Raw genomic sequence first — 19033 nt, 5'->3', positions numbered from 1 at the left:
ATGAGGACTAACCGGCCACATATTCCATTGTATGGCATTTCTTGTATGGAGAGCAAACACATATATGTGTATTGCATTCTCTTTGTGGGATCAGAAGAAAGACATACAAAGACGATCACAATCTTGAGGGGGGTGGTGGTGGAAATAAAAATCAACCTCTTTTCGGGAACACACCGCCGGCTCTCACCATGTACTTCTAGGAAACACGCTATAATATTTTGTCAGCTCTCTCTCTGTGCAATACCAAACCGGGCTCTCAGGATTTTTTTTTTCCTTTTCTCTTTGGGCTCTGTACTGAATCCCACTTCAAACAATGGGCCGAGCAGTTCTTGGAAAAAAAAAAAAAAGGAAATTCATGCTTCGAGTGATTGCCTGTGTGTTGTGAGAGTCTCCGGATCATTTCAAAAGAGGTAGGAGTATATTGTTCTCTCCGGACCGAGAACTCCAGTGTAAAAATGAAAGCACTCCTCTTCTGGAGTTTTATAGGCAGCTGGAGAACAAAAGGGGATATTTTGAGTGAGCTAGAGCAGAGCTCTGAGCAGAGTTTGAAGCTTTTGTGGATTCTCTGATATCACACTAAAGCCATTTACTTTGCCCTAACTGTCCTTTTGGTTACCATGTTATACCGGAAAGATTAATTTTTTTTCATACTTTGGGATTCTTCGAACAATTGCAAACTAGATTTTTGACTATCCAGTGCAAACAGTATTAGTGGGAAACCCTGACAGGTTGGTGATTATTTTCTTCTTTTTTCTTTTTTTTTCCCCCTCTGGTGTGTGATGGAGATACACGTCGACTGCATATGGTCTCCAGTTTTACAAACATTCCACTTTTACAAACATTCCAGCCTAAGTAACATAATTTTAAAAAAAAAGAGTCTCATCCCTTTGACTGTAGTGCTTCACACCCACTCGCGTGACACAAGCCGGACAAACGCGAAGGGGTTCATCTCTATGCCCCTTCCCACGGCGGGTTTCGCCCCTCAGGGATGGAACCCGGCACTGGGGTTGCCCCATCAGCGTCCCGCGGGAGCCGCCGAGCCGGGCCCGAGGGCTGTGCGGCGGGGAGCGAGCCGCGCTGCCGGCCCCGCGGCGGCTGCGGGCTGTGCTGGAGCCCCGCCAGATAGCGCTAGAGGGCTGCTGATGGATGGAGCGCCCGCCGGGGCAGCGCCGCGGCCCGCCCGCCGGGGCACAGCGGCTCCGCAGGGCAGGACCAACCCCGAGCGCTCTTCTTTCGTGCGGGCTTGGGGCTTTTCCCTCAAAAAAAAAAAAAAAAAAAAAAAAAAAAAAGAGGGCGGAGGGGTGGAAGAACGAGTAAAAAGCGAAGTAACAGGTAAGTAAATGGACCTCCTCCTAATCCAGCTCCCAAAGATCTCAGTCATACCGCAGTCGAGGTCAAGAAAAGTTCACCGTGATGGGCTACCATTGACTTTCAGGACTAGAAAGATTTTCGACAAATAATAATACATTACTGAAAAGCGAAGTACACCACTGGCAGACGGGGGGATCAGGGTGAGGAGCTAAATGAACCCAGTGATCTGCAGAAGCTAAAACGTGCATGATTTCACAGGGGCACCCGAGATGGGACCTCGAAAGTCTTGCAGCTGCGGGAAGTCGGAGGCGAATCAAAGAGTGCTGAGACGAATAAAAAGTGACTGAAGTTGTAAAAAGCAACCGTAAGGGCAAAGGAGAGTGTGGTAACGAGCGGGTTTGGGGGTCGGAATTTAACTGAGGCACAATCTTGATTATAAAAAGAAAAAAGGTACTACTTAAACTCCACACTTCGCCTTGCAAGCAAAACAAAAAGTAAAATTCACGTGAATTTCACCACGGTGTCACGATGATGTCCCGCGTCCTTATTTTAAGAAGAAGATTGCTTTCTTCATTAATTACGACACATTGTCTAGTATGATAGTTCGAGACAAAAAGCCAGTTCGAATATGCTAAATTTTTCACTGTGTTCCATGATATCCTTGACCCGTCTAAGAGGAGTTTTGCTTTCAAATGCAGTCTACGTGTTACCGAAGACAATGGCATCCTCCAAAATACTTGAACTCAGCACACAAACAAACAAACATTGAATAAAGTTACAAACAAGATTAAGGTTCAAGTTATTTGTCCCTGTAGCAAGGCGTCAATTGTCCTAACAGATGTAGGGACGTTAAGAGGATTTAAACCATGAGAATTTAATAAACCAGATTAGCAATAGGTGCTTTCCACAAGTGCTAAGAACCAGGAAGTAAATCTAGCCTAAATTACCCATCAGACCGGAGGATCACCTACAAGGAGAGCTCAAAATTTCCTAGAGGGTACAATAGGATTTCGTGCAAGCATGGCTTGTTTCCCGCTAAAAACTTTCTATTTGCATTAAATCTTGTGATAGGAGCACACGCGCGTGCAAAACAGCGGTTTAAGGTCTCCGCTGGGATTTATTCTTGAAATCTGAAATATTACCTGTTGTGCCATCCGCTTTTGCAAGGCTGTGGAAAAAGAGAGAGAGGGAGGGAGAGATGCAACGAGTAAGCAAGAGAGGCATGTCTCAAAGCCAGCAAAGGACTAAGATGCCACACTTCGGAAAGGCTGATTGAAAACAGACTCTTCTTAACTTTTAGAGGATTTTCTCTCTCGCTCCCTCCGAGGGCTAAGAAGCCGATTTGGGAGTTTGAAGGGAATAGGTTTCAGCATCCATATTTGTTCTGGTGCACTTGTAAAATGCGATTTGAAGAGGATCTTTAGCCCTCTGATTGTCTTTGTATTGTTTTTCTTGAAACGGATCTTTTGCCCTTAATGAATCCCCACACAGCTGGACAGCTCCTGCTCGGACACTGAGAGCGCTAACCCCAAACTGACCCCAATTTGACACCACAAGATGAAATTTTACCGCCTGTTAAAACCATTTCCAGCCTCGGCAAAAGGAGCTGGCGGTTGACTGAGATGCACTTCCATACCGGACACCTCATTTCTCTTTGGACTTTTGAGCCGATCTATTAAAAAAAAAAAAAAAAAAAAAAAAAAGGAAAAACCAGGCACCACCCCGACTCGTATCTATCTCACACTTTTCCTGAAAACAGCCTTCGCCCTGAAAGTGATGCAGGATTAATGGAAATTAGCGATTTTAATTTTTCCGAATTACTTTTTTTTTTTTAATCTCACTAGTTTGGGGGGGGGGGGGGGGGGGGGGAAAAAAAGTGAGGCTGCAGTGAAAATCCCTTACTGCTGCCATGGTCATTTTTTTTTTTTTTCTCCCCGCTGGGGGGGGGGGGGGGGGGGCGGGTGAAAATAAAAAAATCACCTCAGTATGTGAAAGCCCTCACCCTCTGCACGCACGTATCCCATTTTCTTCCGAGTTCCCAACAGCATCTTTGTTAGTAGATGAGTACATTCACTTAAGGGCGCTAAATTGAGATCCCTTTTTAATGGCTAAACTGTAGCGCTTTATAAACCACGCTCTCTGTGTGCTTTAATCCACTGGGATAGTGATGAGGAAAAAGGCTTCAACTCTTTTCAAGTGGAAAAAAAAAAGACACAGGAGGAACATGAAAGATCTTAATTTACTATATGAAATTTCACTTTCTATCAAGTTAAAATAATTTTTAAAAGTTGGTCCCTGTCCCAGAATACAAACATGCACAGCAGGGCAAAACAACGCAGGGGGTTAATTAGTTTAGGAGGGGGAAAAAAAATTAAACAATTGAAAGGAGCAGCATTGAACACTGCACAAGCCTTTGGCTGCTTTTTTTCAGCTTTGATTTTAGTCTGTTTTCTCAGAATTTCTCAGTAAGGGCAGCTGAGATCTACAGAGACTTCTGTGAAAAATAGAATTAGCAAAAAAAAAAAAAAGTGATCTAAAATTATATTCTAAGCAATAAAATTATTTCTTCTATGGGAGCCAAGCAATCTAACTTTTCTTCCGAGAAGAAAACTTATGAACTTCTCTTACAGCTTGAGGTCTAAAAAAATTCATGGATCCTTAAATGTAGCCAGATTACTTTTGCACAGCCAGTTTATAAGGAAAGACCTCTTCTTTGGTGATACTGAAACTATTTTAAAAGAGGCACATCTCTGTATCTCAAGAGACAAGGCACAGGGTTTGCACTGCCACGGTTAAAAAACAAGTTTGGAAGCTACAAATATTTGAACCACGTCCTCTAAGCTAGCTGCATCACAACCAAATGATTCCATGCAAGTTGAGAAATCTGGCATCTTTGGGGCACGGGAGGGGCGGGGGGGGGAAGGGACGGGGAAGAAAGAAGGAAAAAAAATCCCAAATAACATTCACCGATGACTAGATCTCTAAAAAAAAAAAAAATCTGCTAGAAAACTACAGCTGTAAAAGTAGGAAAGGATTTGCATAACCTACTGCTCTGTAGGTCTCCGCGCACCCAAAGGATTAGCCAAGCATTCATTACCATGAATATCTTGAATTACGTTACCGATTTATACGACAGAGTATAAAATACTGCACAAGAAGACTGGCTTTTTCCCTGCGAAATGAATTGACTTAACCACTGCTTGAAAGAGATCTACATACTAAGGGCTCTTCTACTCACCTCTCTTTACAGTCCCGTGAAAGTCAGTCACAGCAATTCGGTTGCTCTTAGGACTAGCTTTAATCTTGGAGGAGATCCTCTAGGAAAAAAAAAACAACCCGTGTCTGCTCTCCGGCTTCTGGCGGGTTTTAAGCAGGGTGCAACTCTGGCTATAAGTAGAAGAGGGACTTTTCTCCGTATTCCCCTCATATTTGTAAATACAGCCCTGCTCTGCAGGGCTCGGCGCTAGCGGAACATGCAGGAATGCCCACTGGCGTTTGTCAGCTCTCCACACTATCTTTCTTTATACGTGAGGGCTGATTTCCCGCAGACATCATTGTTATGATGGCTCATTTAATCAAACTGTTTAATTGCTCCGGTAATCACTATCATCATCACAGGTACTCAATCATTCATCATTTTGGAGGGGTTTATTGACCTCTGGAGCTCATTCCCTTTGCCTATTAAAATCAGGCCAAATATCTATAACTAACCCTTGAGTCATTTTCTTAAAGTTAAAAAAAAAACCCCAAACCTCTGAAAAGCATCGTCATCACCCCGAAAAGAAAAGCAAACCAAAATCTAACGGAATAATATATTTTCTGCCGTGTATTTTCAAAAGCCATCTATGTATGAGGCCACATTCACAAACGGGTACATAATCATTGATAAATTCCACTATTAACGGGATAGTCTGTTTTAGATTTTATGTGCAGGGGACCGTGAACGAGGGTGGGGGGTTGGGGAGGACAAAACTGCAGCAATCGATAGTTTGACCATCGCTCCTCCCCTAAACTTCAAGCATCCCCCATGATTGATGATCCCGGGTAGCTTTGGTAATTGACTGCTCTGAGGTAAGGCATGGTGTAGCTTCAGCGAAGTGATTGGGCGAGGGAAACTCACCAAAATTAACGCGCGCGTGTGTGTGTGTGTGTGTGCCTGTGTGCTCGGAAAAGTTCATTTGGTACTCAAGGATGGGGGGGGGGGGGCATCATCTCTCTTAATTTGCTAAATAACCCCACTGTAATTAGCACTACCATTAGAAGGCATTACCGAGCTAATACTCCAGCATACATTCCACAAGCGCAACGTCGACAAACGGCAAAGTCCGGCAACACACACACGTAAACGCTGCGCTCACCGCCGGAGCCGCTCGAAACGAACATGCAAACAGAAATCTACATAACATCTGGATCTCTCCTACAAAAGACTGAGCATGACTTTGTTTTTAAGCCCTTTACAAAGCCTGGCAGCCTAATCGCAAAACTAAAAGGGATTTCCCCCTCTTCCCTCCGCCTCTCCCCGCCCTCCCCCCCCCTTCAAGACATCCAGAGCGTGTTTGATAGCAGCGATCACTTAATGAAGAGCGGTGCCCAACACGGTTTGAACGAGGCGTTCTCTCCATGCCCCGGAAAATTAATTTTTAGCGTCGCGCGGCGCGCGCGGCAGCGGCCGGAGCCGGCGACCCGAGCGAGCGGCCCCGCCGGACGCCCGGCAGCGCGGGCGATCCCAAGGTATTCTGTCGCTCGAATAACCCGGCGCAAACCGACCCGGGGCCGGGCTTCTACCGCACTTTTCTTCTCGCTCTCTGCAGTTTCCCCTGCCTCTCCCCCCTCTCGCACACACGCACTCTCCCAGTCCTTCCTCCCCTGCCTCCCTCCCTCGCTCCCTCCCTCGCTCGCCGCGCCCCGCCGCTCCCCGCCGCCGCCGCTCCCCGCCGCCGCTCCCCGCCGCCGCCGCCGCCGCGCTGCAGGACTGGCTATGGCCACCACTACTTCCGGGTTCCGTCACTTCATTCTCCCGCCGATCAGCGCCGCAAAACTGAGCCTCTTCTATAAGGCAGCCGGCAGCCAACCTGCCAACACTTACTGACACTCACTCATCCCAGGGAGTGAGGGAGAGAGGGAGACAAAATACCTGCCGGGAGGAAAAAAAAAAAAAAAAAAAAGGAGAGAGGGGGAAGTCCGGGCTTTACAAACTATTCAATTTTTCTTCGCATCTTTCCCCACCCCCCTTCACAGTACTTTGAAAAAAACAAAACAAAACCAAAACCAACAACCCTATAAGCGATCCTAAAAGGCAAAACCCGAGCACGGAGTTACTGGAAGAAGAAACCGGGGTTAAAAAGATTCCTCCTCTCTTCTTCATCATCATCAACCATCATTCATTCACTACCTTGACATTCCCTGGCTTTGATTGACAGCTGGAGTGGCAAAAAGCCATGAGACACGACAGTTTGGTTACATGTGGGTTGCTGACGGGCCGATCGTAACCTTCAGTTTGGGGGCTTGACAATTTTTTTTTTTTTTTTTTTTTTTTTTTGCGTAGAGAAAGAAAAAAGAAAAAAGAGAGACAGAAAAAGGAAAGAGAAAGAGACAGAAAAAAAGAAGAAAACACAGAAACTCATCGTGGTTCTTGACTGTTTTTTATATATTGTTGTTATTGTTGTTGTTATTACTATTATTTACCCATATTGGAGGATAGGAGAAGTCTATAAGTGGGTTGCAAAAAAAAAAAAAAAGGAATCTTCTTCACTCTAAATCACTTTCTTTGCTGGACTGGGATATTAAATATACGACACATCCAGGAGTTTATTGGAGCGCAGACTGATGGCGCAAAGGGTAGGTTTAAATCTCCAACACTTACCTATATATAAATCCTCTCTTAAGAGGGGCCTGTCCGATTTGCTCTCCTCTGTTGCTGATGATGATGGCGGCCACTATTAAAAAATAGCAGCAAAAATTATTCGCTGGCTTTTTGTGTGTGTGCATGAGTGTCTCTGTGTGTCTCTCTGCAATTGTTCCACGCTTTTTTCCTCTCTCCTCTCTAGCTTTTTCCCCAGCAGCGCGAATTCCCTGCTCTCTGCCTGCTCAGTAGCACGGGTTTCACAGGGGAAAGCTTGCTGCTGCTGCTGCCGCCGCCGCTACTGCTGCTGCCTAGCAAAGACTAAGAAATACATATGTGTGTCTGTGTATATACGAATGTATATATATGTATACACATATAGCTGCTTCTCTCTCTTTTTTTTTTTTTTTTTTTTTTTTTTTTTTTTTTTTTTTTTTTTTGTCTCTGGCTGTGACAAGGACAAGGGGAATTGCCACTAAATAATGTTTCTGGTAACTTTCAGATTATTTCCCCCTCTATCTACCCCCCTCCTCTCGATACACCCTACCTTTCCTCTCTCGTTTCTAGCGTTGATTTATTTCTCTAGTTGGTTTTGATTCTGCTTGTTTATTTTTTTTTCTTCTTTTCTAATGCAGAGTAACTCTAGTTTCTCTCCTCCGTTTCCTTCCTTTTCATCCCTGTTTCCTTGTTAGGGTTTCTCCTGCCTGTGCTGAAGAGGACCATCTTCCCCCACACACTCAGACAGGCAAACACACTTTCCCCTTTTGCCTCTTCTCGCACCCCCACTCCTCCTTCAGCCCCTCCAGCCCTTGCTCCCGATCCCAGTTGATTTCATTTTGAGCATTTCTCTCTCTGTTGTGGCTGTTCTTGTTTTGTTTTGCTCTGTTTGTGTCTGTCCGGGTGCTTTACTCTCTTCTGACTTTTGTTGTTGTTGTTTGTTTGTTTTTTTATTCCCTCCTCTCTTCTCCTCTTTCTTTTTCTTTCTTCTCTTCCGGCCCGCTTTTTGACAGTACGATGAGCTGCCCCACTACGGCGGGATGGACGGAGTAGGGGTGCCGGCGTCCATGTACGGGGACCCCCACGCCCCCCGGCCGATCCCCCCGGTGCACCACCTCAACCATGGGCCGCCGCTCCACGCCGGACAGCACTACGGCGCCCACGCCCCGCACCCCAATGTCATGCCGGCCAGCATGGGCTCCGCTGTCAACGACGCTCTGAAGCGGGACAAGGATGCGATCTACGGGTAGGTGCCGCCGGGCCGCCCGGCGCCAGGGCCCGGCTCGCAGCGCCGGTGCCCGCGGAGCGGCCGGGGCAGGAGCGGGAGCGGGGCGGGCAGCGGAGCTCCCGCGGGGCCGCGGCCAGCCGGGCCCCGGAGCGGAGCGGGGCGGGGGCAGCCCGGAGAGTGCGGAGGGAAGACGGCGGCAGGGCAGCCCCCAGCAGCCCGCTCAGGGGGAGACCCGCGCGGTGGCACTGCCGTGGCCGGCGACCTCGGGATGAGGGCGATTTCGGGACGAGGGCGATCCCAGCCTGACTAGGCTGAGGTGCCAGCACCCACGGGAAATGGGTGCTGGAAAACAGAGCTCTTGGGGAGAGAGGCTGGGTTGGAGAGAGCTAGTGTTGCTTTGTCGTTCCATTTTTCTTTTTTATTTATTCGGGTTTTTTCTCTTTTGTGTTTTTTTATCTTTTTTTTTTTTTTTTTTTTTTTTTTGGGGGGGGTTTTTTTTTTTTGGGTTTTTTTCTCTTTTTTTTTTTTTTTTTTTTTTTTTTTTTTTTTTTTTTTGGAGGGGGGTTTCTTTTCTTACCTGTGGGGTTTTTAAAAATTTCTCGGAAAGGCCCCACTTAGGAGTTAGAGACTCTCATTGCTCTGGATTTTAGTTGGAGAAGTGTTGTTCTGGTGTTCTCTGTGCCATAATACCACTCTTCCAACTTTGTAAATAAAGAGCTATTCACATCGCGGAAGGTAGTAAGAATAAAAGGGATTCGCTTCTTGCAAACAGCTCTTCCCAGAGACAGAAGACAGAAATACAGTAGGGGCAATGAGCTGAATTTTCTGTTTGAGAAAGAAAGAACATGAGGAAAAAGAAACACATACCCAGCAAAACTCAAGCCTGCACCAGGGCTTTGCTTGGAGGGAATGACACCGATTCCCTCCAGTGCCTTTTGGAAAAAATACTAACTGATCCTAAAAGGAGAGCTAGTAACATCTATGACAGAGTGTGGGGCCTTGGTCAGACACCAAAGGGGAAAAGAAACAAATGCATGCTTACTACTTAGCACGCAGATAATTTTTTTTTTTTCTGACTACACCAACTATGGGAAAATATTTCGCGAAGTGCTCCCTTCCTCCACCCCCTCCCCAGCTCACTTATCTGGACAGATGGTATTTTACTTGGGTGTGCTTCCTAAGCCAGGAAACTTCACCACATTTTTGTTAGCAGGCCCCTTGAAAAATAAAATTACGTATTAAGTAGTTTGCAGTTTGCCTAGCTGTACTCTCGTTTTAGGTCATAGCTGGAGGGTAGGGATGGGATCTTCCAGGTTTTGCGGTATTTTAAGCTGTGGCAAAAGTGTAACATTCTCAGTTGAGCTGCCGCTGAGCATGTTCGGTGCCTTGTACGTTTAGAGAGGTCACTTTTGTCCTCGTCGGCGAGGACTGCACGGGGAATGTGGTTCGGGTTTTGCAATTTCAAAATTAAAAAAAAAAACAAACAAAAAAACAACCCAAATAAACAAAACAACAACAGCCAGCTCACCACCAAAACCAGTATTTTTATTTCAAAGTCTGGTTCTCCACTGCTCTGCCCCGGGCATTAGTGCGAGACTGCAGAGTGTGGCTGTGTCCGTGTGTCCGTGTCTGCGTGTCCGTGCATAAAAAAAAAAAAACAAAACCAAAACTTGTTGATTACAGCTCTTCTTTCCCCCTCTCCCCCACCCCCTCCCCTCTCTTTGTGTGCCACCGCCCGGTAGGCACCCGTTGTTCCCCCTCTTAGCTCTGGTCTTTGAGAAGTGCGAGCTGGCGACCTGCACGCCCCGGGAGCCCGGCGTGGCCGGCGGGGACGTCTGCTCCTCCGACTCCTTCAACGAGGACATCGCCGTCTTCGCTAAACAGGTCCGGCACCTCTCCCCCCGCCCCCGACCCTCACCAGCGCTCCCGCCGCCTCCTCAGCGCCTCGACCCGCACGGCCGGGGGCTGGCAGGGGCAGCTCCCGCTCCCCCGCGCCCCCTCTCCGGCGGGGCGGGGGTGCGCCCTGGTGGCCCGGCTGGCCCTGACCTCCCCCCCTGCCGGCAGCCCCTCCACGCTGCCGGGCTGGGACTCCCGGGCCTTGCCCTCCGGCACTGGCGATAGGGAAAGGTAGCTGTGGCCCTTTTGGAGGCAGAGGGAGCGGGAGGGGAAGCAGGCAGGGGACCCACAGGAGAAGGCTCCCGTGGGACCGGCGGCCGGCTCAGTGCCGGACCGGCAGGAGCGGTGCGGGCTTCTCTCCACAGCTCAGTGACCCAGGGCGTTCAGCCGGATTTTGGTACCGGCCGGTTTTGTCAAAGGGATTTTCCCCTTTCGGGCGATCCGGTTACGGGGGCAAAGACAGCAGCTGTAGTTCACGCCGCTCTTCCTTCTTCTTGCAGGTCCGCGCCGAAAAACCACTTTTTTCTTCAAATCCAGAGTTGGACAATTTGGTAAGGCCTGCTCCCTCTTCCACCGCACTCCCCTGTCGCCCTTCCCGACCCCTCCGCCCGCTGCAGGCAGGCGCCCTCCTGCGCCCCGGGACCGGGCCGGTGCGGCGGGGCAGCGGCTGCCGGGCCGGGCACCGGGCTGCGCCGGCAAGGGAGCGGGGCGCCGGCCGGTCGGCAAGTTGCCGTCAAGGGGCTTCAAAGAGCTTTATTCTTAGAGCCAGTCAGAGCAAAGTCTCAAGCCCCAATGCATAGCAAAGCTGAGTTTGAAAGCCACGGGAAGCTAAAAGTGAAGGAAGTAACTGCTTAAGAAGAGAGAGCTGGAGATTTCTAATGTAATTCTTTTGCTAATGTGAACGATTTCAATATTCAAAGTGCCTAAATCCGCTTGTAAAGAAGATGCCAAACTATTCAAACACACATTCACCCCCCTTTCTCCTGCGGGCGGGGGTGGGGGTGGGAGCGTGTGTTTGACTTCTCTGCGAACCCTCAGGGATGAGGGCCGGGGTGCTGAGAGGGGAACGAGGAGAGGAAGAGGTTTTCTCCAAGATCGCGGTAATAAAGCGCTAATCACCGCTCCTGGAATAAATATGATAAAAATCAAGTGTTTAGGTTAAAGTTGATCAAAATTGTTAAAGCGTGACCAATGAGCTAAAATCCTGTATAATGACCGCGCGCCCTGACAGTCCCCTTCTCCCCCTTTCTCACTCGGGCTCGCGGCTCTGCCCAGCCCCCGTGATCCTGTCTCCCACGTAACCCCTTGCTCAAAACTTTCTTGCAGATGATCCAAGCAATACAAGTACTAAGGTTTCATCTTTTGGAATTAGAAAAGGTAAGAGCCACGGAGGTGGGCGGGGGGCACGCCATTCCCTGCCCCCTCTCCCTTTGCCCTCTGCCCTCCCCCCCCACCACCAGCTGCCTTCCTCCCGAATGTTTGGGCTGGCTTGTAAACACGGGCAGAGAAGATAGGGGTAATGCATTGTGACACTGTAACCTGTGCCATCAGAGCATGTGACACCCGATACACATGCCCAGACCGTTTTTCCCCCTTTTTGTGTGCGTGTGTGTAATTTCAATATTTGCTAATATGAAATATTAAACCCCGTTCATCCTTCTTACCCCTTTCCTCAGTAGAAGCTCTTTTTCTCACTCAGAAACACCGTGTTTAACAAAAAAAGATGAAACCACTCGTTCTCCTCTCTGGCTCTGGCAGGCACATTAACCCCAAGCAAGGACTAAATGTTTGGAAGAGGCAGGGGCCCCTGCGAGGCGTGGGCAGGGGCTGTGCCCTGGGACAAGAATGGCTCTTCCCACAACCTCAGCAAGTAGCTTCATTTTACTGCTCCCGGCCATTTAGACCTTTTTTTAGCCCCGGTTTAAACTGATCCCGTCCCGAGTGACTAGTTGTACCTGTCTGAGTTGTGTATGCTCCGGAGATACCACCTGGGTCCAGCTCCCAGTGTTCCGATGTTATCACCAAATCCGATTTTCTTTAGCACTCAAGTCCGAGCCCACTATCTCTCTCTAACTTGTTGCTGCAGCAAGTCTCTAGAGAATAATATGTGCTGCAACAATTTCTCTATTGTTTCCTTGCCTTCAACTATTGTCCCCCTTAATTAGAGTTACTTGTGGAGTAGATCAGAGGGTTGAACTTGTTACCAAAAAAAAAAAAAAAAAAAAAAAAGCGCCGGAACACGATATTTAGCCATTATTGATCCTATTATTCTCGTTATTCTTTTCAGGTTCATGAATTGTGTGATAATTTCTGCCATCGGTACATTAGTTGTTTGAAAGGAAAAATGCCAATAGACCTCGTTATTGATGAAAGGGATGGCAGCTCCAAATCAGACCATGAAGAACTCTCAGGATCTTCCACAAATTTAGCCGATCATGTAAGTCCTTCTGTTTTCTTTATGACACCTTTTAAGTTTTTAACCTGCTTAGAGGATCTGTTCCGAGTTTCCTTGCTTTGCTGCTGTTTGTTAGTATTATTACTGCCTTAACCTCCTGCAAGCTTGAATCCCATCTTCAAACTTTCTTCCCTTTTGCTGCACAAAGTTGTAGAAATGTAAAATGCTCCTTCAGTTTTCATCTGTAAAGCATCGAGTTTGCAATGGTTTGTAAAATTTCCTAGTCTGGGCGGCTTGGAGAGCTAGCAAACTGTTGGTTTGATGTGGGGATCAGTGCTTTCTCCTGTTCTTTGCCAACTTTGTAATCAATGCATCAATGTAAGGAAACACAGACAAGAAAGTTAGGAAGAAAGTTTGCTGATTTGCTCCCCCCTCCCCTCTCGTGGGGATGACAAGTGATGAGAATTATTGGCAATACTACACTACATTAAAAAAAGGGGTTAGCACATTAGAGTTTCCAATGCTTTTGCTTTATAGCAACTTATTGTCAGAATATGGACTTATTGCCAAACGCCTGAAGCATCTTCATAATAAAAGACAGTAACCTTGATGAAGCAATTATTAACAATGTATTACAGAAAGTTGGAGAGAATGATGATTGAGTAACCGTAGGTTAGCAGTTGATTTTAACACTTTAGGAGTTGGTGAATTAGTGTAATGTGTATAGTACTGAACATTGGTGTGCATGAAAAGGAGAGTGCCTTTGTTTTTCCGGATTTTGGAGTGGCTTCTCTGATCCTTCAAAAGATGTAGATGCAGAGAGACTTTGGGATGTGGAGGGAAAGATTGCAGCTGGTACAGCAGAAAAGGGAAGGAATAGCTCTGGTTAAAAAGGGTGGGTGTGAATTCCACTTTATTTATAGGAACGCATCCCTGGGGGGCAAAGGGGTTTATACAGTTTTAGATTCAATTGAACTAATAATCTAAATGATAGAGTCTAATATTTTAGCGGTTGAAATATTAATTTAACACCCAGTGTGAAGTTAACCATGCTTTCTGCACAGGCGCCTGCCTTTATTTCCCAGTGTGTTAAGAAGAGTAGCTGGAAGCCCAGGGAGAATGAGCTTTCTAGGAGCTTTTGTTTCCTTTGAAAACATGTTGGTTTTGAGTGTATTTGGTAATTACATTAGACCTGGACTGAAGCTGAATTGGAAGATAAAATAATAATAAATTCTTCTGAATGTCCCCCTTCTGGCGTGGCTTAGTTACGGGAAATATTTTTGGACCCAAGCCTTAGCTTTCATTTTCTCATTTGTATTCAGTAAACATTGCATGACAAGGTTTGTGCTATGTTTTACATTATAAATCTATTATTTTGAGAGAAAAAGTTTCTCTTCTTATCAGCTAACTCACACGTAGGTAATAAACTCCATGAGGCATGACACAATTTCAAAAATATTTGTTTCATGGCATTTTACAACCTTAAATTCGTGGGCATAATTATTCTGGGAGAGTACTAGAAAAGAAATTGAAATGAGTGGCAACCTGAAAGATAGTGAGTCACTGTGTAAAATTTAGAGAAACAGAAAAAAATTACATGTTTTTCAGTACAGTTTCTTTACAAGAGTATGTTTCAAGTGGAAGTGTAGAAATGGAGCATGCTTATGTTTATATTGAAGAGATTAGATAAACTAGCCTGTTTAGGGTTCTGGCAGATGGCAAATGCTCAAGCCAATTTGCAGTGCTCCATTATAATATTTAAATTCACACACAATGATAGGACAGGAGTGGAGGGGTTTAGCATTTTGATAATTTGGTAACTATTATCTTCCCTAAGAAGAATCTCCTCTTGCTTTTGTGGCCCCAAAAACAAACTCAAATAAATATGACAACCCATTTGTCTTGCACCCGTTAGGGTTTACCACTTCATTGGGTATTATAATTTAAAGCCTTTTACTTCCTGGAGATTTGAGCTATAACATTTTTACTTTAGCCCCCTGCTATTTGTTTTGAAAGGAAGCAATAATTTGTGCAACCAGAACACCAACTGGGAAATGAAGAGTTGTATCACATAGTTACATTTTATTCATGCGTTTTGGGAAATGTGTCTCCTTATTGGATTTTTTTTTTTTTTTTGTATATTAGCTTGTTTTCCTGACAAAACTTTAACACCTTTTTATAGCTTAGTCAAACTACCATGTTTTATATTTGCACTGTACAATGTTCCAGCAGAAAGAGATGCATCTTATTCATAGAAAAGAAAAAGCTTTAAAAAATGGCTAATATAAACATGCAAGTCTATTTAAAAAATGAGCTATCATTTCTGAGCATCTACCTGAAAATGTAGCAGTTCAAGTATGCAAATTTGTCCAATTTGGCTGTCCAGGTTTATTTTTTTTTTCATTTGCCTTGATATGCATATTTAATATATAGCCTTAGGCTAGATCTCATTTGGTGAAAGTTGGTGTAGGGGTGATGATGAGCCACTTCAGAAGGACAGAGACAGCATGTTGTTTCCTCTGTTTTATCTATTGGCCCACTATTCTGATCTGCGGGTCTTCCCCTCATGGTTTTATTTGCACATGAAATACTAGGAGCATTTCAACTGATTGGCTATGAATAATGATAGCCCAAAAGAAGTGTAGGTTAATTTGTTGTGTGCCAAGGCTTCTCTTGTGGAGGTGACAGTTTGTGACAGCTGTTTGACACCCCAAAAGTCCATACCCCTCTATTGTTATTAAGTGGTGTAAAGCTACCCTCTCTGTGTTTTATGTGAATGTGAGGGGTGGTAGTAGTGGCAGAGCTGAATTAGGAACTAAGGCAGCTCTCAGCTTTATTGTCCTTCTAGACCTTAAAACTGGCATGAAGGAAAGTAACAGAAAGAATTGTAGGATTAGCCAATATTTACCATAACACTTTAAATGGGGTACTCAAATATTGCATGCTTCCCCTTTCAAAATCTACTGCTCTGCTATTTATAGAACTTAATTGGAAACCAAACCCTAAAACAACAAAGGAATGAACTCTTCAGAGATACACCTGTGCTGAAAAAAAGGAGACAGCTGAAAGTTGTTGTGCTGTACATGTTTGGTAATAAATGTGTTTATTGACTTTTATTTTAGTGCGCTATTAACTGTTATGTAATATACTTAGTGTAAAGGGTACAGGACTTGGTACATCAAATAGTGTAGTGCTGGCCACAAGAACCTGAAACTTTTGTTATTACTCTGCTGTGTTTAGTAAATATAACAGCCCATAATTAGTGTTTGAATTTTTAACACCCTCGTTTTTTTTTTATTGCTCTGAGGTATTAGCTGTAGATGGGAAGAAGGTAATTACAGCTATGCCCTGGCTGAACCAGATTAGTTAGGGGAAAAAAAGATAAGAAAAGAGCAAAAAAAAGCCTGTGCAGCTGCAGTTCAAGTTTGGTTTCCCAGCGCAGACAATTTATTATTGTTCAACTAAACATACCAGGCCCTATCCTGAATTCTGTGTTCAGCCTAACATGTCTGATGAGATTGTTTGCAGATCTTTTATTTTCGTATTTCAAGCTATTCAAATTTGAAAAACATGATGCTCATAAAATTTGGAGATTTTAAAACTTTTTCGGAACATGTTCTAACATTTTGTACTTAAATACACTTCTTTTTGTACTTAGATACGCTTACTTTGTTGCTGGCCTCACCTGGTGTCATACAATTCTTCCTTTAGTACAGACCTGTTTTGAAGCCTAGTAATTGTCCCATAGAAATTTATGGCTGTTCTTCCACTGGCTTTTGTGGGAACAGTCTTTTTGATATTTGTTCATATGTTTTTGTAGCTCAGAGGTAATAATATACAGATCATAATTCCTAAAATATCATGAAAACACATAGAAATTTACATTCATGTCTTTTATAAAGACAGACTCTTGACAGATTAGAAATCCAACATCTTAGCCATAGAAGAGAAAGATTAGTCTGAATATTAAAACTTTCAGCTCTGACATGAGGAGCTACTTTATTTTGTACTTTTGGATATCCAGACAACTTAGCATTTCTTTAGTATTTCTCCTCAGAGAATGGTCTTTGCAAATTCCTGACATTTTGCAGATTATTAAAAAAAAAAAAAAAGTGTAGTGCATACCTGTTCCAGTAATATAATTAAATCTTCAGGTAAGATTTCACTGTGTAGTGAAGAAGTAATTGGGGGCCTGATGCTATAGTCTGCAGGCATGCCACACTTCTGTGGACTTCAGCGGGAGTTTCGAGAAACACCAGATTAGACCCCAAAGGTGCTCTTTCTGTCTGTAGTGTGTCAGAAGGAAAACTAAGTAGCTAACTGCAACAATAATAAGACAAACTTAGAATATGCCTTAGGACTTAGGACATGGCTGTAGGCCCTTTCTTTCTTTTTTTGTACTGCCTTGTGAAGGGGAAAAGAACATCAGGGACTTTCCAAGACTGTAGATAGTGTTGTGCATTCCTGCTTTTTGGTGGGCCAAGGTATGCCTCTATCAACAGCTGAAGTCTCAAATTTGAGTGTTTTAACTGTAAACTCTGTTCTCTCAAACTGAACCAATAATGTTTTTCAGTATCTTTTTGATAACTGTGATTCCTTTTGGTTTGAGTTTTCTATCAGTCTAGATGAAGTGTAGCCACACAGAATGACATAGAAGGACAATTAAAAAAACCCAACACCCCCCTGACTTTTCAAGTTGCAGTTCCTTGGTGACAGGTGGATTACATGTCTGATTTCAATCTTAATTAGAAAATACAAAACACACAGCTTTTCAGAATGCTGCCATGTTCTAGGAGACTCAAAAATTGCTCCTGATGATTTCTTCATGTGCAAAATCAAGGGACAAAAATTAAAACTTGTACATATATACAAAATATCTGATAGATTGCTGTGCCTTATTTTTTTGTTTCAATTATGTAACCAGAACAAAAAAAGTAATGATCTTAAATATGCACTTTTTGGAAAATAAACCCGAGCGATAACCAGGAGTAGTCTTTTTTAGAAAACATACATATTATGTCAAATTAGAGCTTTTAATATCTTTTTGCCTTATTGAAAGTTCCTTTAAATAGTAAGTTTATTAAATGCACTTGATGTGATCTCTAAGATACCATCCTGGACTTCACACACACCAAGCATGGACACAGACAGACGCACAGAAACCCGTGTGCACGCGTGCGGTAGGTTGCCGTGTCCTGCATAGTCTAGAATAGTTTCATGTATCACTGTACCTAGATACAGATCTTTGGGGTATCAGTCACATCAGTCGTTCCCCTGTGTTTACATGTGCTACTTGTCAGAACAAGGTGAGCAGGATTTGGATTGTTTTTGGTGGGGATAATGCCATCTGTATCAAGTAGTGCAGTTCAGTTTTGAAAAACTGAAAAATAACTGAAACTGTATAAGTAAAAAACAAAAAAAAATCTGGAAAACTAGTAAAATTAATTTACCAGACCTTTGAGTCCAACCACGTTTAAAAACAACAAGCTTTATAGCCATTGTAGTTTCTTTTATAAAAACAAGTTGTGTTTTGTTTGTTGTTTTAAGATTAATGATTTTTTTCAATTTCATCTGATAAAATGATGTTGGGGCCTGATCCTGTCAGAGTTGTATACTTGAAACTTCAGTTAAAATATGTGAGTCAAATCCTGCTTAGCTCACTCACATGGGTATCAGCTGGCCTGATTGATTTTACTTCCCAGTTATAAATAAGAAGCAGATTCCTTATGGTTAATTGAGTCTTTAATATCACCATAAAAAGCAGTATGAGATCAGAATCAGCCCTAGCAGGACCACATACACTCACAAAAAGCTAGCCAGACTTTGCCCAGCAGATATTTTGGACATACAAAGTAAGAATTGCAATTTGTCAGAAGCTTATCCTATATCAAATTTCTCTTCTACAACATCTCTGTTCAAGAAATTCTGTAATAGTTAAAAACTCTTACGGTTTCCAGCAGATTTTCATCATCGACAAAAGAGAAATGTGTCAGAATGGCTTTGTATGCCTTTTGTCCTTTCTATTGCTCTTTTCTAGATTTAGCAAAATTCAATGATGGTGCTAAATCAATTTTTTTTTTTTTTTTACTTTCAGGGGAAAAAACGCTGGTAAAATTGTGTTTTCTAGGGAAGGCCATGTGTGTAAATGAGAAACAGTGGATAGCAGTGGAGTGATCTCCTGTGGCCCTGCTAGTACAAGCTTTCCCCATATTGTCTCCTGCTTTTATATTAATTACAACTTGCATTATCAGCTGTGAGTCTGTAGCCCAGCAAATAGAAAATACTGCCCCTGGAGACATAGCTTCTTGTATCTATTTTCCATCTCCTTCTATTGTGCTCTACTCAGTATTCACTGCTTTTCTCC

At 44.1% G+C, this 19033-nt stretch overlaps 1 protein-coding gene and 1 long non-coding RNA gene across 12 annotated transcripts in view; one reads left to right on the top strand and one right to left on the bottom strand.

The window, feature by feature from the left end:
- Nucleotides 1-638: 638 nt before the first annotated feature.
- On the bottom strand, nucleotides 639-5911 carry LOC120500517. Of its 2 annotated transcripts, XR_005627117.1 has the most exons (3): nucleotides 5064-5911; nucleotides 4550-4628; nucleotides 639-2983 (listed from the first exon to the last, which is right to left on the bottom strand). It is a non-coding gene; the product is annotated as an uncharacterized LOC120500517 (long non-coding RNA). The 2 variants fall into 2 exon arrangements; XR_005627116.1 differs by having other exon boundaries at nucleotides 4550-5911.
- A 359-nt stretch (nucleotides 5912-6270) lies between these two features.
- Nucleotides 6271-19033, top strand: part of MEIS2 (Meis homeobox 2) — a 173186-nt gene continuing 160423 nt past the window's right edge. For 7 of the 10 annotated variants that reach the window (XM_039705357.1, XM_039705355.1, XM_039705352.1 and 4 more), the window contains exons 1-6: nucleotides 6271-7149; nucleotides 8164-8396; nucleotides 10121-10262; nucleotides 10775-10825; nucleotides 11601-11651; nucleotides 12562-12711. In XM_039705357.1, the coding sequence (XP_039561291.1) occupies nucleotides 7138-7149; nucleotides 8164-8396; nucleotides 10121-10262; nucleotides 10775-10825; nucleotides 11601-11651; nucleotides 12562-12711 (639 nt within the window). In that variant the 5' untranslated portion in view covers nucleotides 6271-7137. Of the gene's footprint in view, nucleotides 7150-7548; nucleotides 7645-8163; nucleotides 8397-10120; nucleotides 10263-10774; nucleotides 10826-11600; nucleotides 11652-12561; nucleotides 12712-19033 lie in introns of those variants that run through there. The other 3 variants (XM_039705358.1, XM_039705356.1, XM_039705350.1) reach the window with 1 other exon arrangement.

The sequence above is a fragment of the Passer montanus genome, unplaced genomic scaffold (genome assembly GCF_014805655.1).
Source record: "Passer montanus isolate IOZ18808 unplaced genomic scaffold, ASM1480565v1 scaffold18, whole genome shotgun sequence".
Taxonomy (NCBI): domain Eukaryota; kingdom Metazoa; phylum Chordata; class Aves; order Passeriformes; family Passeridae; genus Passer; species Passer montanus.
This window is presented reverse-complemented; position numbering and strand designations above follow the sequence as displayed.